Source organism: Neomonachus schauinslandi, chromosome 10 (assembly GCF_002201575.2).
Source record: "Neomonachus schauinslandi chromosome 10, ASM220157v2, whole genome shotgun sequence".
NCBI lineage: Eukaryota > Metazoa > Chordata > Mammalia > Carnivora > Phocidae > Neomonachus > Neomonachus schauinslandi.
In genome coordinates, this window is record NC_058412.1 from 101,062,395 (window position 1) to 101,085,648 (window position 23,254).

At 38.7% G+C, this 23,254-nt stretch overlaps 1 protein-coding gene across 2 annotated transcripts; it reads right to left on the reverse strand.

Moving 5' to 3' along the window:
* Window positions 1-2,613: 2,613 nt before the first annotated feature.
* Window positions 2,614-11,921, reverse strand: BTBD3 (BTB domain containing 3). Of its 2 annotated transcripts, XM_021700683.1 has the most exons (4): window positions 11,225-11,921; window positions 10,632-10,722; window positions 9,935-10,053; window positions 2,614-6,651 (listed from the first exon to the last, which is right to left on the reverse strand). In XM_021700683.1, the coding sequence occupies exons 1-4, from the start codon at window positions 11,548-11,550 to the stop codon at window positions 5,619-5,621; spliced, it is 1,569 nt and encodes a 522-aa protein (XP_021556358.1). In that variant the 5' UTR covers window positions 11,551-11,921; the 3' UTR covers window positions 2,614-5,618. The 2 variants fall into 2 exon arrangements, with proteins under 2 accessions (XP_021556358.1, XP_021556359.1); XM_021700684.1 differs by lacking the exons at window positions 9,935-10,053; window positions 10,632-10,722.
* Window positions 11,922-23,254: the final 11,333 nt, after the last annotated feature.

Consider the following 23,254-nt stretch of genomic DNA (forward strand, 5'->3'; position numbering starts at 1 on the left):
TGCTGAGGGCGAAGCAGCCCTGCCCTGGACCTTTTGAGAGCATATACCACATCTTATTGGGTCTCTGACTCCCCAGGATCTCTCTTACTGACTGGGATAAAGCAAAGGATCAATAAATGGTCAATGGGTGAACGAACATTGGGTTAATCCTTTGATTCATTAAACCTTATGTCTTTTACCTAGGAAACATGGAGTATTCCATCAATGCCTCCAAGTATTCTTAGAATTGGAATTTGTCTTTAATTTTGAATTGGCTAGGGTGTTTTGGCACTATTCTTAGGGGCACTGAAATAATTTAAAGTTTAGGGCTGATCAAGAAAAGCACAAAAATGCACAGAGTTATCTCTCAAAAGTACGTTTTTATGTATTCTACCGTACAGCAGAAGGTGGTACCCTCTGCTTCAAGCTCTGAAAGATTATTTGCAGCTTTCCTTAAATTGTCCTCTTTCTTTTGACTATTTTTTGAATATAGTTTAGGAAGGAAAATGCAAATTGTACAGCCACAGTAAAGACTGCTCCATATCAAAATATCTCAGATTCTCTGGTTTCTCACAACAGTGTTTATGCTATCTGCTGCTTGGAAAGCTTTCTTGCAGCACTTTACCCTAAAATTAAGAAAGCTACTAGTAGGACTTGTTTTTCAACTTTTTTCAGGTATAATTTCACTCCTCTCAAACAAACTGATAAAGACATAGTTGTTAAATATAAACTGCTCACCAACGTTGTAAACAACAACAACAAATAAAGTGCCTGAATTTTGAAATAATTTTCGGTACTGTTGTTCCACAAAGGGAAAAAGGACACCATTCTTGAGGTCTGACACAAAGCCCCTCCTGCCTTCGTAGCAGTTAGACTGGTTACTACCAAAACCAGCTTAAAGAGAAATCAGCTGGGGCAAACTAACACCAAAGTGTTGATAGTTGAATAGATCACTTGAATCACGTCCGGTACACAGAATTAAAGTACACGTTAGACAAAGTAAAGAGCAGGTGTTTTGGTTAACTATCTTGAGGTTAAGGACTTTGTAGATGGCAGAGTATAAAATTGCATCTGCTAGTAAAACTGCTGTCTGATGGACATCAATATCAACGGGCAAATAGAAAACAAGGGTCATAAGGATAGTCAGGGTTGGCATTGATGGGAATTACACCTCCCCTGCCACACTCCCTCTAAAAAGGCTTAAAAGAGGCAGCAGAGAGGGGAAGTGAGAAACGCATCCAAAGGTTCTTCAGCAACTGATATATGCTGCTAGTGGCTTACGCTGCTTGGTGTGGGACCGGGTCAACCACGTCTTCAACTCCGCCTCACCAATACTTCCATCTCATCCACAGGGCAGTATCTTGATTGAGGTCTTTTCACCAGTGCTTAGGGTGGTTATATTATGATATAACTGAGGGAATTCTATTTTTGAAAAGTTTCCCCAGTTTTTTGTTTTGCTAGATGATATATTTTAAAAAGTGGAGGATAATATGAAGTGTTGAGCAAAGGGAGTAGTTGGTCAATAAATGTAAATGGCTCAGAAAAAGATGTTGAAATGTACTAATTTGAAATCGAAAGTGTAGTTAACTTCCATCGAAACATCTCAAAGGCACCCAGAGTCCTACTCTAATGAACACTTAGGGTAACCACAGGTTTTCAGGGCCACTTGCTTGTTTCGGCCTCTACGTTTCATACGATTTAGTTCGTCAAGAGTACTTTCCTCCTTTCTATTTTTTCCCAAGTTTAAGTTCATGGCTTTTGTAGGCAAGCCATCGAGTCCACAGGGAGAAGAGATAATTTCCGTGACATGTTGATCCTGGGTGCCAAAAGAGGAGGATCATTTCCAATTGTTTTGGGATATTGAAAACAACCATATGTGGATTAAGTTTAAATAGCAACTGAGAAAACAGCTGACTTTCCTGAATTAAAGACCTTTGCAATTTAGGTTGTATCTGTAATTAAGCTGATTAGAATGAATATTTCCAGTTTCTTTATTCTCTGGAATAATTCCAAAATTCCTCTGAGCAGGTATGCTACAGAGGCTGAGCAGATGAAGTGATTAAACAAATATATGCCCGGGTATATATAATTATGTATGAATGTGTGTGCGTGTGTGTATATGTATTACTTGATACGGGCAAATATAATGGAAAACTAGCTGAGCACATAAAAATTATATTCAAAATTATCCTATGACATTTATTTTTTTCATTCAGAGACTTAAGCTATTATAACAAAGCAGGAACAAGCAGCACTGGTTACATCTAAAGCTAGATGTGATTCAGTATCCATCCACACCCCCTTAGTACAGCCAGATCCACAGATATGTGAGCGACTATAGCATCAGAATGCCAGCAAAGCATGAGTTCCATATAGGGAATATAAATGCACCCATTCACTCCCTTTCATTAACTTCACAGTCAGGCTTCGAACAATGCGATTGATTAACATATTCATTGTTCTCGATGCTTTTGCCTCAAATTTTTACATCTTTAGGGATCAAAGATATCTGAATACTTAAGCAAACAAATGCTCCTGCAAAACCATCTCTGTAAAATTCAGGGGCACCAAAAGTGCCAGAATGGATTTTTTATTGTTTCAAGGGACCTACAAAAATGCTAAGGAAAACAAATCTAGGAACCAATTTTACTTTTATTTGCATTTAACATGATTATACACATTCATGTGTCTAACAAGATCTGCACTGTTACATTAAAAATACAGTACAATAACATTCAACATGAGGTACTTCATATTTATATATTTTTCCTTCATAAATAATGCTGTAAGCTACTAAATTCAAGCACTCTGATGCACAAGTGCTAGTGTCTTGAATTAGCTGAGCTTATTTAAACACCTTAAAAAACAAAAAGACAGTTCAGTGCAATAATTATGTAGAAATTAGACCATTTACTTAAATACTATATTAAGATATGCTTAAAGAATGTTACATTAGAACCACTAGCCTAGTTCCCCTTTATCCCCAGTATGAACAACGACAAAGACTGCCAGATATATTGGGAAAAGCATCTACAGAGTATTCTGTTTAATAAAGTTGTGTTTATACACTAGAGTTGCCTGCCTTGTCAGAACAATGGTTTCTAGTTTTAAAAGCTACAAAATTCGAGATTACCAAAGAAAATAAAGCAAGCACGTTAGCTTTCATTCCATGTTGTTGAAAATGCAAAAGGGAGAATAGGATTTAAAATACAAAATTTCTTATTCTAAATACAATTTTCAAATTTAACCCACGGCTCTCGACACCAGCCAATCGGGTGGTGGACGTGTCTTCCTTTTTTAGCTAACGGTGATTAGCATAAAACCAAGCTCTCATACCCCCAGTGTACAGGATCTCCCTCTGCTTTCCCCCAGCAGTTCCCTACCCACGTGGAGGGCATCTTGCTAACAGGAGCACTGACAGTGAGCGTTACTGAATGAACAATCTTCACTCTAAGGTTATCACACCCACCTCAACAATCTGAGATGATGACATTAGTGCTAAATCAAGTTTCTTCTCCTCTGGCTTAAAACTGAGTGCCTTCAAATCAGGTATACAGCCTACCAATTTGTATGGTAGCTATGAGTTACTGAAATGTTTCATCATAATTTAAAAGCAAAATCCTTTATAGAAGTATTTTTTAAATTGAAAACATACCTTTATTTCATAGATAACTTTGCCAAAACTACTGTCATCTTCCTAATAAGAAATAATTGTTAGATAATTTTGGAAAGTTGTCCTGGGAGTACTCATCTATAATCACCAGTAACAGCTTTTGATTATCTATGCTAACAGACATAGGTAATGGCAAACATGATTAAAACATTTCCCATAATCCAGTGTTCTCCTCCACCAGGGAAGCTGGCCAAAAGCAACAAGCCCACATCTACGGGGGGAAAAGGTAGCCCAGAAGCACAGTGAATAAGATAAGGTAGTCACTTCCTGGGGCCTTGCTGGGGCCAGCAGGAGGACCATTTCTGTCCCACCTCTTACTGGCCAGGCAGGGAGGAGACAATTCCTGAGTCGGCAAACACACTTGCATGCACATGGACGTGCACGGACGCCCACATCGCGCACACACCCGCCCACCCCAGGACTAACCCCTGGCTCCAAACAAGCCAGCTTGGGACTCGCAGAGCAGGAGAAGGAGGCGGCCAGGGACCACACTCTGGGTGGTGGGGGAAGCCATCTCAGGATCACGCTGAGCAGAAAAGCTGCCCAGAAACACATGGATACTTCAACTGGAAGTGAACACATTGGACACTACCAGGGTCACAGGCACAAAACCATCACAAGCCATCACTGAAGGAGAATTTTGGGATGAGCTTTTCCCTCCTTTGTTTACATTAACCATGTACAAATAAGAGGGCTGGATGTGATGCTGATGCAGTGAATATTAGGTACAATCAAGTGTATCGCTCCAGACCTTTTTTTTTTTTTTAAAACCCTGCAGGCATTTATTGGCACTTTAAGGATGGCCAAAGGCCAAATTCTAGCAGTCTAGGAACAGGACATAATTATAATTAACGAAAAAGATAGTATGTGGTCAAAGTAGATCAGGTAAAGTGTATTTTGGATTAAAAAAAAGAAAAATCTTCATTGATAAAAGTATCTCATTACGTTAACATGTAGTGCTACAAAACTGTTACTCCATATATCTGAAGAACTGTTTGGTCCTCTTTTCATGGGAAAAAGGGAGTAAGAATTCTATACAGTATAACTTACAAACACAAGCAAACAGTGGGGATCAGAAGCAAGTGGGGAGAAGACTGGCTTTTTCAAATGGTATATTCTATTATGCCATGAAATAAACTATTTGTAGAATGGGACTTTTTAAGGTCTCCTTTATAAGCTGTTTTAGTTTAAATTAATAGGCCTGCGATTTTTCCCTATTGACAATAAAAATGTGTAATTTAGTTAGTTCTAAAAGAAGCATCTGTACTGCAATAGTTTGTCTTCTAAACTAAAAGAATAAAAACCTGCTTGTAGTACGTCATGGCCTAAGCAAACATCCCATTTCCTGTTTTCCTATTTTACATGGATACTTTGCAGTGTTTAACATTTAACAATCTTATGAATTTAGGATTTAAGAAAAAATAATGCCCAGAGTAAAATATTTAAAATGAAATAGGAGCTAAACATAACTACTGCCTACTTTCTAAATTATTACTTATGAAGCAAAACTTCTTTCAAAATTGTACACTGAGGTTTACCTGTAATTTGGGGTGGGGTTCTCTTTAAATATAACTCTTATCATTATTATTTCAGAGTATTTATTTCTATTTGTCAAAATAAAGCCCTAAAGGAAATTCAGGGTGATCCTGAAAATTTTAAGAGGGACACAACTGGGAGGTCAGTGGGGCAGCTGGAAAAGAGCACAAATTCTCCCCAGGTGTATAGACGCAACTCTAAAAACCACAAAGCCTTAATAAGAACTTGGCTCTTTTAAGCATATAGTTAAAAGCTGAATGCTGCATTTTTGCCTGTACATAATTAAAAGGTTGAAAGAAATCAGAAACTGCCTACAGCTTCATTCATTACGAATTACCTGCGCTGATCACGTATCTGCAGATGAGCTAAGCATCAAGCGAGTGGGAACCACATGTGCACCTCAGAGCTCACACCGCTTCGGGAGGGGTTTTCAAGCATAGAATATGAGTTCCGGGATCTGCCCACCCTGCACCCCAGTGCCATTGGTGCTGTCTGAGGAGCACTGGAACTGGACAGTCACCTTGCCACACTGAACTTCCGTCATGCCTTCCTGTCCGAAGTAGCTGAGTTCATTGCCATCCAGTACCACGCTGGCTGTGTAGAAGGTGTCTGGCTCAATCTGCACTGGGTACTCAAACCACACGGGGAAGGTATTGCTGGAGCCATCTGAGAAGTACTTGCTCAAGTTCTGCCCTAGAACAACGCCCTGCCGCTTGAGTTCGATCTTGGCGCTGTACTCTGCAGAGCCACAGCTGGAGCCGTACAGCCCAAAGCCAGCGATGAACACTCTCTTATCAACCGCAAACTGGATGCTGTCACAGCGGCCCCGGTAGCGCCACTGGTTGCTCCGGTAGGCACACGACTGGAAGCGGTGACAGCGCTGGGGGACGAGGCCCTTGCGGGCTTTACTCACAAACTGCAACTCGGGTTTCTTGGCTGCAGTGTACCAGAGGAAAATGTCATTGGTCTCATTGAGAGTTAAAACTCCAGACTGGGCAGCACCGTTTGCAAAATCATCCAGGGCCATCGTGGGGATGCGGATCAGGTAAAGTGCCTTTCCGAGGACCTTGCGTTTATTTTCAATGCTCAAAGCTAGATCCTGCCGCTGGCATTCCACTTCGGCCCAGTTGAGAGCTGCCTCAAAAACCACAATTTCTTTGGCATTCAGAGTTTCCCTGCGGAGGATACTTTCTAGAGTCTGGAAGTCGATATCGCAGAATCCCTCAGACTTGAGAGCTAACTCAGCCTGGGCATCGATCACCTCCCAGCAACGCTGGGTCAGGTCCGGCTCCTCAAACAGGCAGCTCTGGGAGAGAAGCACACAGGCATTCTTGGCGCTCAGGCTGGTCTCCAGGAAATTAACGCAGGCGCGGGCGAGGTGAGGGACGATGTACTTTTTGGCAGCATAAAGAGTGGCCAACACTGTGTCAGCAGCCAAGTCAATTTCATCACAATAGATATATCTGAAAGACAGCACACAGCATATAAATGGAATTTTCACAAAACGAGCGTGTCCAGCAAGAAAAGATGCAACTACTTTCAAGTTAGTTCCAAGAAAATCATCTTATGTGACAGTTATTACAAAAATGATTAGGGAGTAAAGAAACATCTGAAATATGTTCATAAATTATTAATATTTCAACTCAGCAGTAAGTCTGTATAATTAAAGATATTAACTTTGTGTTACCATTCTAGCCTCTATTTTATAACCTGCATTCAATGTCTTCTCAAAAAAACATAAGATACTAGAACTGTTTGAAAAAAAAAACTGTATATCAGAGTTAGTATTAACAAAAAAAAAAAGGGAAACATTAATGTTAAATACACCATATTATATTTAATCAAATAATCATCTCTGGAGTGCCTGTGTGGCTCAGTCGGTTAAGCATCTGCCTTTGGCTCAGGTCATGATCCAGGGGTTCTGGGATCGAAGTCCAGAGAGGCCCGTGTCCTGTCGGGCTCCCTGCTCTGTGGGGATCCTGTCCCTTTCCACACCCCTTGTGTGCTCTCTCTCTCTCTCTCATTCAAATAAATAAATGAATTCTTTAAAAAAAGGAATAATCTTATGTTTCAGAAGTGCTCTCTCTCTCTCTATATATATATAGTTTTATTTTAAAATTTTCTGTACATTCAGATAGAAACAAATGCCTTTAATACTATGTTGGCAATGATTACACCTTAATTCTTTTAACTAAGTATGACTTGAATTTTCCCTAAACACAAAATAAAACCTGAGATTAAGAAAGATATTTTTCAAGTAGTTCTAAGTTCAGTAGATTATAATCTATGGATTTCAAAATTATCTTCCAGTTGCCTTTACATAGAATCCAACACAGGCTTTGTATCTGGCTTTTTTTTCTTTTTAAACTCTAAATTCGTTCTTCTCTCCTCCCCACATTTCTTCTACCTTCAGAATTAAAGAATGTATTATTTCTGGATGTATTTAATTAAAAGACAAAAGCAAGAAAGCCCAAATATGCACCATTTTTATGATTCTATAAAGTATCCCTATGTCAGGAGATAAAACACTTCTTGGTGATTTGGGGGGATGGGGCAGTCTCCCAATATGGTATGTAAAAACAAAAATCATCTGCTTCTTTTAGATTGCCATGGATGAGTACAAGAGTCCGTGAGAACTACATATGGGTGAAAAGTACATTCTGATAACACTTAATTTTTAATTTTTTCCAGTTAAAGCTAAGGTGTTTAGCTACTTGTTGTGAAGTTTTCCTTTAGTTACTATATTTTAACTCAGTGAAACACATATAAGAAAAGATCAGTAATGGCTTCTGCAAAGAAAGTAAAAAACCCCACAGTGATGATAAGAAAAATGTCTACAATCACAAATGAACCTCCATTTTTACTCCCAGGAAGCTCAAGCTCTTTCTCTTCTGATAGGCTAAGCCATATACCACTGGCCAAGACGGACTCACATAATCCCAGCAGCTCGGTGATGCTCTGACCTGAGAACCAGGACGATGGCGAAGAATCTGGAACAAGGTCAGCACTTTGTGGCTCTTACCCTGGAACTGTCAAGTGAGCAGTCTTCCCTTTTTCTTGATGGTTCCCTTTCTAGGAATACTGGCTACTCAGCCATACAACGAAGTTGTCTGGAAAAACTGGCCTCCACTATCTGTGGTGACAGTGCAGTCCTGATCAACTATGGCCCAACAGCAAACGGCACCTTACTACATTTCTGATTCTTACCACTTTTGGTGGACTGCATGTATAATTTTAAAAAGCTGTATTGAGATATATTCTAGGTAATACATTTGTAAGAAAAGATGCAAATGGAATGACTTGGGTGAAATGTAATTCTGTAATTCTTACTCGTGTTCCCTAATTATGTCTCTCTCTGGCTGAAACAACACAACACTATGCTGGACTGCAGTGCAGTCAAAATGCTGAACCAGTGTTAGCGTTCTCCTCTGCGAGAGACAATGTCAAACATACAAAGCTCACTTGACTGGAAAACAAAACAAAACAAAAACCTTCCCAGGTAAAACTGGTTTCTGTACATGTATCTCTAAAAGATTAGAAAGGTCACTAAGTGTTGGTTGTTTCAAAGTGGTGAATTAGTTTACCTTTTGGTACTTCACATGCTCACTTATCTTTAATTTCCCTATTTCCCACTGTGAAAGTTTCAGTCAGATGCAATTAGATTTCAAAACTACAACATAAATAAAGAATACTTTTAAGTTCTACAATTAACTGCAGTACTTATTTTTCAGTAGGAGCAGTCAATAAATATCTCGTAACCTTTTAACCATTTGTGGGATTATTGTCCAACTTGTTGACACACAGTAATTTTTTTAACAAACATTATTTATTCTAGGGAACCAAAATCCCTACAGCAGTAGATAACCTTGGACACTGGATATACTTGGTGTGCTAGAAGAAGGATTGAACAAAAATCATAAAACATTATTTGAAATAATCACTGCATGTTAATCACAGGGTAGACTATGACACTGTCCGGCAGCAGTGCACATCAGAGAAGCGGATTCTATTCAGCTGGTCAACACGTACTGGATTCTGAAAAAGACCTATGAGACAGAAAACTATTTTTTAAGTAAGTATATGTCTTACAGCTTTACGTTTTTATACTACCAATTAAAGTTTTCCTATAAAAATACATATAAAACTATAGAAAACTATTCATCTTTCTCAAAAATGTCTCCTCTACTATCAAATGCAAATGCTTCTTTATCTTTGAGAAATGGTATCTGATTTTATGTAAGAGTATGCACATGTACATATGGGCAAAGATCAGATTATTTTAACACAGCAAGTTTTATATTTGCTGACAGGAAACAGTAACTCCTAGAAAACTGAGAAATCTCTTAACTAGTGGTACTTAAACGAGGTATATTATTTCTGGAATTGTGAAACAAAAATATAATTTATGTCTTTAGAGACTCCTTCATACACAATGCTGTCAGAACATGCGCTATTAAATAATCCTGCACAAGAAAGTTGTTTTTCTCTGATTATGAGTCGTTAAAAATCAAATCACTATCCATGCCACTTGCTCCCAAATCCCATGCCAAGGTGTATTATAAATGCCTGCCCCATTCCACATGCTTTCCCCCGAAAGATGCAGAGTAGTTTTCTCCAAAAACCATTTACAAGGTAAGCAGCACCCTCTTTCTTCATCGGTCTCCCTTTCTTATACTTAACTGAGAAACCAGGAGACTACAAACACAGCATAAACAAACTCTTTCTAAACAAACGAACGATGCTTACTTCAGCATAGCGAGAAAAGCAGCAGGTTCGACATCTGGTATACGGATTTCATCTTTGTCCTCAGCAAGTTCTCCGTAAAACATTGCATGGAACACAGAGCTCCCAACAGCTAAAACATACTGTGGAGAAAGGGAAATCTTATTTCATGCACTAAACTGAAAGCATTTTCAGTAAATCAGTCCAGAAAAACAACTCTAAGCAATCAGGGTTTAGTGGACATGGAGCACCTACACCTGCGCTTTCTTCAAAGTCAAGGGACAGTGTTTATCTTGCGGTGAAAGCAGAAGATAGATGTCCGCGCAAGCCAGTCTTTATGCTGCTAACTACCTCAAGGCTTTAAGAGATTAATGTCTAAGTTCTCTCATTACAAAATAAATAAATAAAATAAAAGCTTATCTAACCAATTTCTAGGGGAAGGGTAAACATGACTTTCCTAACCTGTCGCAACAACTTCCCATGACTGGAGAGTTAGGAGGGCATGTTTTTGTGTGGGATGTAAAGCAGGATAGAAAGAAACAAAGGAAAAAAAAATAAGCGTGGCCAAGACTCTTTGGAGAGGCTGTGCCTTCTCTGTGATGGGTGAAATGCGCACTGCCTGCCATCGGCAAGCTGCCCACCCCAACCAACTTTCAGGCTTATGGAGAGGGTCCCTCTTTGTAAATCTCAGCACTAAACCGGTAATGCAGCTGTTGCTTACTTTGTGTCCTGGCAACCGCTGAGTCCCACCTGGTGGCCCAACCACAAAATGTACATCTGCCATCAAATCATTATTGAACATCACTGCATTTCTATAAACAGAGGCAATTCATTAATGCACAGCAGCCAGCAGTTTTAATACCCCCTCCCCAACATACAAAACCCACAAAAGATTCACAAGCTAAGCAACAGTTTAGTAACTTCAGGGTAAAACTACAAATCAAGATTCCAACTAAACAACTGTTTGTGATCATTGCAAACACATGGGAAGTAACTAAGTCAAAAAAACCAACCAAAAATTATCCAAACTTTTCACTAGATTAAGGACAAATGGAAGGTTTCTATCTCCAAACCTTCCATGGTCAGTAGACACAAGCCTGTCACTTAAATGTCACAGCTTGCAAAAACATTTTTATCTAAGAGGAAAACAGCTGTACTATTTTGGAAAAGATACAAGGCAGTTTTCCATTACCGATAAAGCTTCTGGGAAAAGAGGAAACACAGACTTATGTTAAAATACATTATAGGTTGTGCAAAAGCAGAAACTTCAACACAGGAAAACTTTTAAAGTAAATATGCTGGCCGGGCACTTACCTTTCTCGAATGGTGGGGTAGAGACCCTGCCAGTTTGGGGCCGGAATAAGGTTGTTGTTACTGAGATTCTGCTGGTGGTACTGCTGGACAGTGGTGCTGCTGGAGTTGGCTGGTTTTTTACGCGGGAATATATCAGCAGCCATCTTCTTCTTCTTCTTAGTCTTCAAGGTGATTATTTCATAACAAACTGGGGGCAACTTGCTGCCGCCGCTGCTGCTGCTGGTATTCGTCTTCTTCGAGCTTTTCTTGGACCTATTCTTTACTGTCTCTGGAAGCATCAAGAAGAAGGTGAGACATTTCATGTTCTTTTCCTTGTCATCTACCATGAGTACAGTATGTCTCTCTTTATAGCTAGATAGCCCAAATTGGTGCAAACATCAAGGAAAAGAGGCTGGCACGAGCCAAGATGTTAACATAAACCAACAAGCTGCTATTTTGCTTCTTTTCTCAGCCGGACAAGGTGACCTTTTCACTATGTTGAATAGAAACTGGCTTTAAGTTTTATCCAGTACTGGGTCTGCTAAATACATCTCCATCATGATTCCTATTTCCCTTATTTGCTCATAAAAATAACCCAGTTTCCTAGATCACCTGAAAATGCTATACTGAGCGAAGATGACAGGCAGCGAGCTGTAGCACTTGTTTTCAGAATTAGGTTAGCAAGATGTGCTGGAGCCGTGCGAGTCTGTTCAGCCGGCTGAAGTTGTGTGGTGAATGGATGGGAGGAGAGTAGGTATTACAGCCCTGCAGATGGAGTCAGACAGCCAGTGCTCGGAGCCAATAGCTGAAGTCACCAATCATGATTGGACCAAGCAAAACAGTGACACCTATTGTAACATGCAGAGCTCTGATATTAAAGGAACAGCAGTGGCATTCTGTTGTCTCCTGTATTACTGCATATTAAAATAAGATAAACAACCTATGAAATAGATCTGCAAACAGGAAAGGAACAGTTTGTGCTCACAAATTTCTCTTCAGTAGATGCACATTTTTATTTCCCCAGTTAAACAAGCAGGATCAATTAACAAAGGGTAGGGACTGGTATCTACTCTGTATTTCTAGTAAAATCTTTATCCCGGCAGCATTTAGTTTCAAATACTTCAAACAAAATCCTCCTTTCTTCCCGCTAGAAGGGATTATTAATAGCAAAACCATACTAAACAAAACACTTATTACAGCTTAATGGAAAGGAATGCTGTTTTTCTTTTTCCAGTCTCTTTGAATGCACGTTATAGTCTAGTGCAAAAGAAGAGAGATGAGGTCATGTGTTCATTTTACCTTTCATTTTCTAGTTCCTATGATGATCTTTGACAGGAGTCCCAGATCAGAAAATACTTTGTCAGACTAAGATTATACCAGTAGGTTTAGCTGCACTGAAGCAAATTTTAGATATAAAAAGTAAGATTCAAATTAGACAAATCTGTATTTAAAAGTTATAATTTACTAAAAATATGTCAGATGGGCCCTGCTCAGGATCTCAAAATCCAGCCTAAATGTTATGGCTACATTTAACTTGTCATAATTTTAAAGAATATAATCCACAACTTCTAACACAAAACCAGTAATAAGGCTATTCAAAATGATAAATGTTCTGATGCTGCTTAGTTAAAATGCAAACAGGTTCTCTCTGCTTTGAATCAGAAGACTATCCACTACTATGTATGTGGTTTTCATGGATGTGAATCTCCCAACAATTTCTAGCTTTGTTGAGCAAGAAAAAACAAAACACCTGCTACAGGCTCCACACATGCTTATTTATTTCTAAAGAGGGACTAATGAGGAGATTTAATCTTACCCCTATCTGTCTATCTGGATTCCTCTCATTGGTTCCAAGTGCAGCAGCCATTTGCTCCCCCCCCGTCCCCCAGACCTAACGCAGCCTTCATGGCCACAGCCTGCTTGTGGCACAGCATTCATCTGAACAATGAGCGCCCGACAGAGCGAGGACTCAACAAATGCACTATGCTAGTTATTGTAACTAATAATCTGCTGAGGAGAACACACTGAAATCAAACTTTGAATCCCTGGGACCCTAAATCATGAAACAGCCAAGGAATATCCTCTTTATTGTCATCATCATTACTCTTAAAACTGCAAAGCCAGTACAAGACAGGCTATATATATAGAAGGGAACCAAAGGTCTTTACCACAAGGCTATTCATCCCCGTTTTAGATGGACCCTGAAGTGCTGCTTATTGGTTACAATTATTGTGTGTTCCCAATCACAGGGCTACCACACACACACACACACACACACACACACACACCCCTTTCAAATCACACGTTAGAGAGAGAGAGAGAGAGAGATCTAGAATAGTTTTTAAGAGTATGTGGTGAAAAGTATGAAGGAGGAACACGTGTGCTACTGAACTTCCTGACACCAACCTCCTAGGAAAACCCCCATGACAGGGAGGTCCTTCTGACCAGGACTAGTCCCATACATTTCAGGTCAGACAGCGATCAATTACACTGGAAAGGGAAATGACTGCTTTGAGACAGACATACTAATAATTGTCAACTGGACAGACAAAATACTAAAAGCACAAAAAGTAGATAGAAGAACTTAGAAGGCTTTGTGGCTTTTACTCATTTCACATGCAGTTCAACACCTTTTACCAAGAAAGCCTCGAACAAACACTATTCCTATACCACTAAAATAACAAGTGCATGCAACAGCTTAAGAAAGAAAATTATATAATGTTTTAGAACATGTTCTTTCTGAAATTAAAGGTTTTAGGTATTAGGAAAATTAAGTTCTGTGGAAAAGCTTGAATATACTAGTTACACGAAGCACTGCTTATTCTGAATCCCCTAGAACGCTGCTGCAAAGAGGGGCACTGTCATTCGGGAAATGTGGGGACTGAGGAATATGGCTGTTTTAAAGATATGTTCTAAAATACAAAAAGTAATCCAATTAAAAAAATTTAAATGACATTTGAATTTTAATTTTTGTAGCCAATTTGAAAAGCATGAAAATGTTAATAAAACTAAGACATGGAAAACTTCCCAGCTTCGTTTTCCTACCATGGTTTAAAAAACAGGTAACATAAAGCCCCTGTGACTGAGAGTGTGGCCCATGGCCCGGCAGCAGCAGCGGCGGCACCGCCTGGGAGCCTGCTAGAAAAGTCCAGAAACTCACCCAGAGTCTGGATCAGAAGTGCGCATCTTAACAAGACCCTCTAGGCAATCTGTATCACATTCAAGTTTGAGAAAGCCTCATGTAAGATTAAAATAAAGAAGGTTACCCGGTCTCCCAGTTATCCAGTATCAACATCTGGAGCCACGTTTTGCATTCAGTTATCGAGTGAAGAAATAATTCAAAATGATTAATTTGGTTTCGTCATAAAACTTAACCTTGATGTCTTACTCTGAAATTCTGATTAGGCCCTAAATGTCAAAATTCTAGGATTCAGGTGTGTGGACAGCCAACCAAGAGGCCTCAAAATATTTTTTGAAAAAGCAGCTCAAGCTCAGATTTTTTTTAAGATTTTTTTATTTATTCATTCGAGACACAGAGATACAGAGAGAGAGAGAGAATATGAGCAGGGGGAGAAGCAGAGGGAAAGGGAGAAGCAGGCTTCCCCCAGAGCAGGGAGCCCGACGCAGGGCTCGATCCCAGGACCCTGGGATCATGACCTGAGCAGAAGGCAGACACTTAACCATCTGAGTCACCCAGGCACCCCAAGCTCAGATTACTTCATAGGAAAACAATAGAGATCATTTTAGTGGGAAAAATAAAGGATTAAAGAATGCCAAGTGTGAAACAGATGAACCACTTAATATTTTGAAATAATCTACTTCACAATTCTATTTCAAAAAATTAGTATTGTGGCACAGCAAAACTAGCAATCAAGTAATGTGGTTCAGTCCTGGCTCAGCCACAAAAAATTGATTGTGTGTGTGTGTTGAAGGGGAGGGGAGTCTGACAAATCATTTAGCCTTTAAGGGCATCAAGTTCCTCAGCTACAATATGAAGAGCTTCTCTAGAATAGATGAGTGTTTCGCAGTCTTTACCTTCAATCCTCAGTAAGAAATGCATTTTATATTCAGACTCAGTACTAGCACGCACGCACACACACACCCACAAATAGAAAGACGGTTCACAAAACAAAAACACTTAGCATGTAATGATAGTACAGATATTTTCTATCTTATTTTTCTCTTTTCTTTCTAATGTTGGTCTTGATTAATTCCGCTGATTTCATAAGCACAGTTTAAGTAATACTGGTCTAGATGATTTCTAATAGCTTTCACGGTTTAACGTTCCAGGGTAGTCTTCTATCAAGAACTTGGACTAAGGGCAAGAAGGCAATGGCTGCATCAACAAATGGCTTACACAACCGGGAGTGTGCATTTATTTTCCTGGGAAGAGGAGCCACAGTTATCATCTGTCTTTCAGGGTAATCCATGACCCAGAGCACAATAAATATTATGAGAATTTAAGATTGATTTGAATATACAAAATATTTCTATCACTTTTCCCCTCTGCTTTCATATCTATAGTCTATTTCATTCCCCCCCTGAAATTAAACATAAAGAGTTGAAACACCATCTATTGAATCTGCAACCCCAAAACATTCCCCACTAGGCTGAAGGGTGGATAAATAAAGGATACCAGCCCAAAATGTATTTTCACATTTCCCTCTAAAACTTTTCAACTGGCACTGTATCATTTGTTCTTACACCTCCTGAACTTTAAAGCTGTTAAGAGACATGTTAATCTGCCCTAATAAAGTAAATCGGTCAAGAAGCCCATTAATCTTTTATGAAAGCACATATGTATCCCTCACTTTTTGAAAGTTCATGTTATGCACTTTGCTTTTATGAAAGACCTACATTAATACTGTTTTCACCAGCTAAAGGAAATCCAAAGAATTTTTGCTTTTTTGCTTTTTTCAAAAGAAAAGCAAAAACAGCATTCAGCCTGTTTTGCAGTGAGTAGTTAGAGGCCGCACACATCCCGAGAAAAGTGGCGCCACCGAGCTCCTTCCCCAGGAACTACACTCAGCATCAGGCTGCCATAGCTTTGCCACAGCATCTATGCTTTATCTTGATTTATTTTGTGCATCCATTAGCAAGATGTGTCCTAAAATATCAGAAAAGCCAAAAAGAGGTTATTTTTTGGGTCTGGGAACACTCAAAACTTTTTCCGAATAAAGTAATGGTAATTGCTTCTTTATGCCATTTTGGCTTACAAAAGATTTCACAGGTACACTATACTTTTGGATAGTAGGGGAAACCTGTACTTAAAATTCAACATGCTGATCTTGCAGCGTGTTAGGTGATTGGCATACAATAGTGAGCAAGATTAGGAACCAACCTTAACAGGTTAGCTAGTCACAGTGGGTTTCAGATGATTTTTACAATTGTCAGAAATTTCAACCATCTTTCTCTCTTTTCATTCAATTTCCAATAATAACAAGATTATCAGAATTTAAGCTCACTTCAATCATCTTCTTCACCACTGGAAGGTCTGCCAGGCATCCCTCTTTATTTAGCAGAATCCTGTACATTCAGGGTGGGGACCTGAATGAGGTTTGGAACTGAAAGGGACTCTAGGAATTATTTAATACAACTCTGTCCACAGATAAGGTGACTAGGTGTCCAGAAGGGCTTTGTGAATGGTTAAGCAGTGGGGCAGTGTCTGGACTAGAATGCAGATTTCCAGACTGGTTGCCTAATTTTGACTGTTCCACTCATTCTAATTTCCATCCACAGTTAATTACCCCACATTTTTACACAATGCTTTATCTTCATACTTCTGATCTACTTTAAAAGAAAAAAAATATATGCAAAACTTACAGATATGAAAACCATGAACATATATGCTCCTCACCCTGCAGGAAGAACTCTAGGACACTTTCTGGAGAGACACGGAGAGGAACTGTAACAGGAAGGAACATAGATGACTAGCAGCCATGAGGAAGCTGCTCTAAAACAGAAGAGGCTTGCCAGGTAAAATGAAAGTTGGAAAAACCAGGCACTCATGATTTATACCAACAAATCCTATGTCAACAACTAACAATGCTGGCAAGTCTTGTTTAACTTGCTCTAATTCTGAACTTCTTGTCTGGACTTGTATATATGGTTTACCACAAGATACCTAAACAGTTGCAGAGCGAGGTTAACTGAGGTTTAAACAAGGTAGGGTAGACTGTGGAAATGAGTATCACTTCCAAAAATTACTGACAGACCATCACAGAGGAGAGCATTTTAATTTAACCTGATAAGTCACGATGGAATAGTGTTTTGTTTTTGCTTACTTTTCAGTACTGAACAAAAGTTACGCTTGTGATTTAGGAGGTAAAAAAGATAAGCAACAAAATGTTGGCAGTCCTTAAGATAGCAAGAGCTGCTGGAAAACAGGCTATATGCTTTCTAAATTTAGAAATAAACATTGGAGTCAAGCATTGACAGCACGGTATAGTGAAAAAAAGCAAGAGCCCAAAAAAGTGACCTTCAGGTTATTTAATATCCATGAGCCTTGTTTTTTTCATCTGCCAAATGGGATAATTATACCCATTCAACCCTCTCAGGTTCACTGTGAAGGCAAGATTACATGTTTGTGAAAGCATTTTGATAAAAGTTGAAAACACTTTGCAAAGATAAGCTTTCACTATTAGTAACAATTGTACCCAAAGCAGGAAACATTTGTGATGTAATCTTCCAAAACAACAAAAACCCAAAGATTAATCTGGCACTCCCTGCCTTTATAATCTTCCAGGCTTCACAACTACTGACATTTCACCCCATCTGCAGGCTTGCTCTGGCCTCACTCACAGGCCAAGAAGGGCCTAGGTTGCTGAGGATCTTGCTGGTATTTTGCAGGTGAGGCTCAGTCATTAAGATGTGTGTTATACACTGTGATCAGGTCCCCACCTGATGTGCAAATCTGCACCTGAAACCCCTACTCTAGGATGGCTGTCCACTTGACTTCGAACCTGTGAGAGCACCTCCCTGCAGATGCTCTGCTGTACCCACTTTCGGAGAGCCCAAAGCTGCAAGCCGTCCATCTGTGGAGCACGTAGTAATGCCTAGACTAGCAACTCAAATTGGCTTCTCTCAACAATGACCTAGTTTTAACTGTGGCACCAAGGGTGATAACTAAGACAAGTATTTGGGCCTGGCATACCTAACTGCTGGCTGGAAGGCTGAGGCTCATGGACAGTTTCACTAAGTCATTTCCTTTTCATCACACAGAGCTCCCGTTAACCTTAAATTGTACTTTAAAATGGGAAAATATGCCTAAAGGTAGAATGTGACTATTCCTTGAAGGCAGAAGCAAGGAGTCTTTTAAAAATTCTGTATGGTATTTAACATGATATTTGATGCTTATAAGCTGTGTCGGAGGCACTTGTTTGGGATACTGAACACCTCATCTAAATCCCAAGTCATTCTCTATCATATGTTAAATGAGGTGATCTTGAGAAGGAACAGTATATAAAATTTACCATGAGATACTCTAAAGATAGCTATTTAAAGGACTACTACGAATTCTTTTGTAAAGTTTAAGATACTTTGGTAAACAAGGTAATCAATTGCTAATTTTTGTATAGGTTAGATGATCTCCCTAGTAAATTTCCTCTTGTGTAAAAGTGTTGATTATTTAATCTCTTATTTTTTTCCAATTCTATAGTTTTCTAGGATTAAGAAATCTGTATGTTTGGCAGGAATACTGACGTATTTAATATGGTTTTCTTTATATTTTAATATTAGGATTATAACCAATACCTAACAAAAACTATGTACATACATATGTGCCATATTTTATTTATTACTAACCTCTCTCCCATTTTAACATCTCTGAAATTAGGTTTATCTTATAATTGATGGCATCTCATGAGTACAAGTACTAGGACTTTTTCTTCCCTTTCTTCTTGGTACATAAAATAATAGCATATCTTACAACTGATGGCACCTTACAGTCAGTGAAATAAGGTAAAAAATATATAATTCAACAGAAAAGTCTCTCTTCTTTAGGTTAATTATTCCCCTAACCAGGCAAGATGGCAGCTCAGAATTCTGGCTCAACTACATCAGAATAACTGAGTTTAATAGTCATTTGATAAAGTATATAATCACAATTCTCAATTGAGACTGCTACTACGACAACCGATGATATGGTAGAAAGTCTAGATGGAAATTCCAAAATGAGAATCTCCATTGGTAAGTGTCCAGCATTAATACAATGCATTTCTTTTCTTTTTTTTTTTTTTTTTTAAAAGATTTTATTTATTTATTTGAGTGAGAGAGAATGAGAGACAGAGAGCATGAGAGGGAGGAGGGTCAGAGGGAGAAACAGACTCCCTGCCGAGCAGGGAGCCCGATGTGGGACTCGATCCCGGGACTCCAGGATCATGACCTGAGCCGAAGGCAGTCGCTTAACCAACTGAGCCACCCAGGCGCCCTTCTTTTTTTTTTTTAATACAATGCATTTCTAACATTTTCTCATGATGCACAACTAACAAGCCTATTAATTCTCTGGGTAATATTTTATACTGATATTTTATCAGTCAATCAAAGATTAACTAATAACAACACTATATACAGATTAAACCTGGAGCTAAAGGACTCCTTAGAAATTATTTTCAAACAAATAGAATCTATATTAAAATGTTAGTTTAAGAGGTAGATATATTATTACCATAATACAATGATCCCATTTATATGTATGACTTTCACCTAGGTACTTAAAAACAATTTATCCAAAGAAAAGTAAAGTCAGGCTTCAGAAAGTCTCTTCTGAGCAGGCCAGAAGGCAGACTGTACTGATCCAACAGGGGACATTAATCCTACTGGAAATGCCAGAACGGAATTAACTTTGCTGTTGCCTTCTCCAGGTTGGTTGTTGGCTTCAGCTGACAGAAGAAAACTGTGTGGTAGTCAAAGAAAAGCATTTTTTTACAGATTTTTTTTTTTACTTTAGCAGGTGCTATTTTTTCCCGATACTTCAGGAATAACCAAAAACATTTCCACAATCAGATCATTAAGAAAAAACCCAAAGCTCTTCTTCATTAAGGGTTAATTAAACTTAACTAAAGAATTCCTTGCTCTATTGGGAAAGTCATCCTTTTCCAATAAGCACATGGAATGGGACAATGCTCAAACCACCAGATACTGTGTATCAATACTGGTAATTAGCGACATAAATGTCACAGACCAATTTTCCCAACATCCACAACTCTTAGTTAAAAAAGCTCTACAAGATTAAAAAAATAATAAGATAACCAAATACAAGTCGTCTAAATATGTGTTGTGCCTTCGTCACTATAGAGTGCTTAGAAATGAATATTGCTTTCCTATCAATGCACCAACTACCCCCTGAAACACTTGAAGTAATGATATGCATTATCTTAGATTTAAAATTTTTATCACTGTAAAGTGAACAGGATAGGTTTGGTAAAGGCAAGGCTGGGGAAGGTGGGAGGGGCTTTTATTTATTTTAACAAAATCACATAGAAAAAAAACCAGTTACCAATTGTACGATTTGGTCATCACAATAAACACATCCACAAGGGCTCAAATAATGAAATGCCTTCTTTCACTTTTACAATGTATGTGACTAGAATAAAATAGTTATATTAAGCAAACAGTACAAGATCTAAAAATAAGAAATCTGCTCCACTGAGAGAAATTGTGTTATGGGAAAATACAAATTCATGTGAAATTATACAAGGCATCTGCACACCCAATTTCTAACCTATCTTTTCTGGAGTAGAGACCACCAAATGAAAATGAAAAAGGCACATGTATTTCTAAACTAAGTCACAAAATGTTTCCTAACAAAAAATGCAAGTAGAATCAGAAGCCTGTGTGACAGAGGATTATTACAGAAACCAACTTCTGGCAAAAACTCAAAGTAAAATCTTGTTCTAAATCCAAATTTAAAAAATTAGGTTTTATGCTACTTTTAATTAACTTTAAAGTATACAATTCCCCATGACTGTTGTGAAGGACACAATATAAAGGCACACTGTCTTATGAAGGTTGGCAAAACCTTAACTATATCAACACCAAGTAACATTCAAAGACGGCTTCCATTTGCTGCAGAAAATAATTATTTAGCACTGATGAAGTACTCCCTTGTTGTTTCCATCCCTCATGCTGTTGTCATCGGAATAAAAGTTGAGAAGGTTCTGTTACTTAGTTTCACTTCATGTGCCAGAACTAAGAAAATAAGGTATTTCAAACAAAAATTCAATTCTAATATATATTCAGCAAGCATTTCTTTTTTTAATTAAGAGCTACTATATAAGTAGGTCAGTACTCGAACTGCCCAGAGGTATAGAATAAAATAATTTAATTGCTCATAAAATAATGCTCAAATGAGTCTCACTTATAAAGTCAAAAGTATTCATAAGAAAGTTTTTAAATTCGGGTTTCCCTACTCTGCATCACAAAACAACATGCAGACAGTATTTACATGTGTATCTTAACTGTAAAGAGCAGATTAAAGATTAATGAACATTCAAATCCAAATATATCCTCAACGTGTGGCAATTCAACTGTTACTTTTTTTTTTTTTAAATTACAGAACACCATTTCACCACAGTTCAGAGCTACATGGACCCATACAAGGTCTATGGTAATGATGATGACGAACCAGACAAAGGAAAAGCAGACAGTCTCTGAAGATGGTGATCAAAATTTACAGGAGTTAGATCTCTGCATAAGCATTTTACTAGACAGCTATAGGGATGCCATGATCCACTAAGAGTTCAGTAAAGGAGACTTGATGTCAGTATTTAAGGTAACACTCTCTCATAAAATTTAAAATAAAGCACCGATAAGGAAACAAAAAGGAATATTTATTAGGTGGTGTGTGGCCAAGTTTTAACCAACTACTCTGTGCTGCTCTTCCTAATGAGGTACCATGTGAAACAAGGATGGGTCAGTCTCTCCTGCTCCACCAGTATGTCAGGACTGCAAACCAAGGGTCTATCCAGGGAGAAATGAAGAAATTCTGTCTCACCTTTCTCAGAGAGAGGAGTCACATGGTTTGCAATGCATTTTGAATTGCCATGACCTGGCTGTGACCTCTCTATCTTGTCCTCTTCATGTGCTCACCTAGCAAACAAGACTATTCCCATAGTGCAAATGAGCCTGTTGCCTCTTGCCATCCTCACTGCTCTTTATTCCCTACAAATCTACCTACCAGAAGCCTATCCATCCTTCATAATGCAGACCAAAGACACCTCAACAAGGAAGATTTCCTGTGCTTAGGGACTCTCCATGCAGCAACTTCTCACATTTCCTCCTGCCTTACGTGGTCTGATGAGACTGAGTTCTCTGAGGGCTGCATCTTCACATCTCCCAGTAAGAGCTAACAGCACCACACCCACACCTGGCTTTCAATCCTTGTGTAACAGGAAGGATCGAGTCCAACACGTCCAAGTCCATCTAGAACCCTAGAATGCATTTATGGAGTGCAACTGTTCCTGGGTTTAAAATGGTCTGAAACTGAGGTCTATGATGTTTCTAGCTGCCTGAGCTGCAGGTTTATGTGAGGTACAGTGGTAAAGAACCTACACATCTATTAAATGTGTCCCGAGGCTCTCCTGAACATGTCTAAGCACAAATGTGGTTTTGTAATATTGCATTCATCTTGCAGCTAGGCCAACTGACAATGCTAAAGCTCCACTTAAAACAAGTCCCCACATGTGTTTAAAGCAAGGCTTTGCTTCACCAGAAGTCTAAAACTTACTATAGTACAGACATTCACATATTCAAAGTGTGGCTTAACCACAAGCAAGACCCAGTTACTAGGACAAAGCTGCCTTTATCAACTAGTCTCAATTCATGGTCTGGCATATTTATTATAGCACCAGCAGAGAATTTTAGTGATTTAATGAACTGGAAAGGATAATAAATTCTCAGCAATTCACATGAAAGTAAGAAAGCAGTCATATGAATAATCTAAAAAAATAGATAATTAAAGAGACTTTTGCTTTGAAATGCGTTTTGTCTGTACTTAACACTGAAAGGATAAATTTCCACTACATTACACACACCCAATCTTCAAACAAAGTA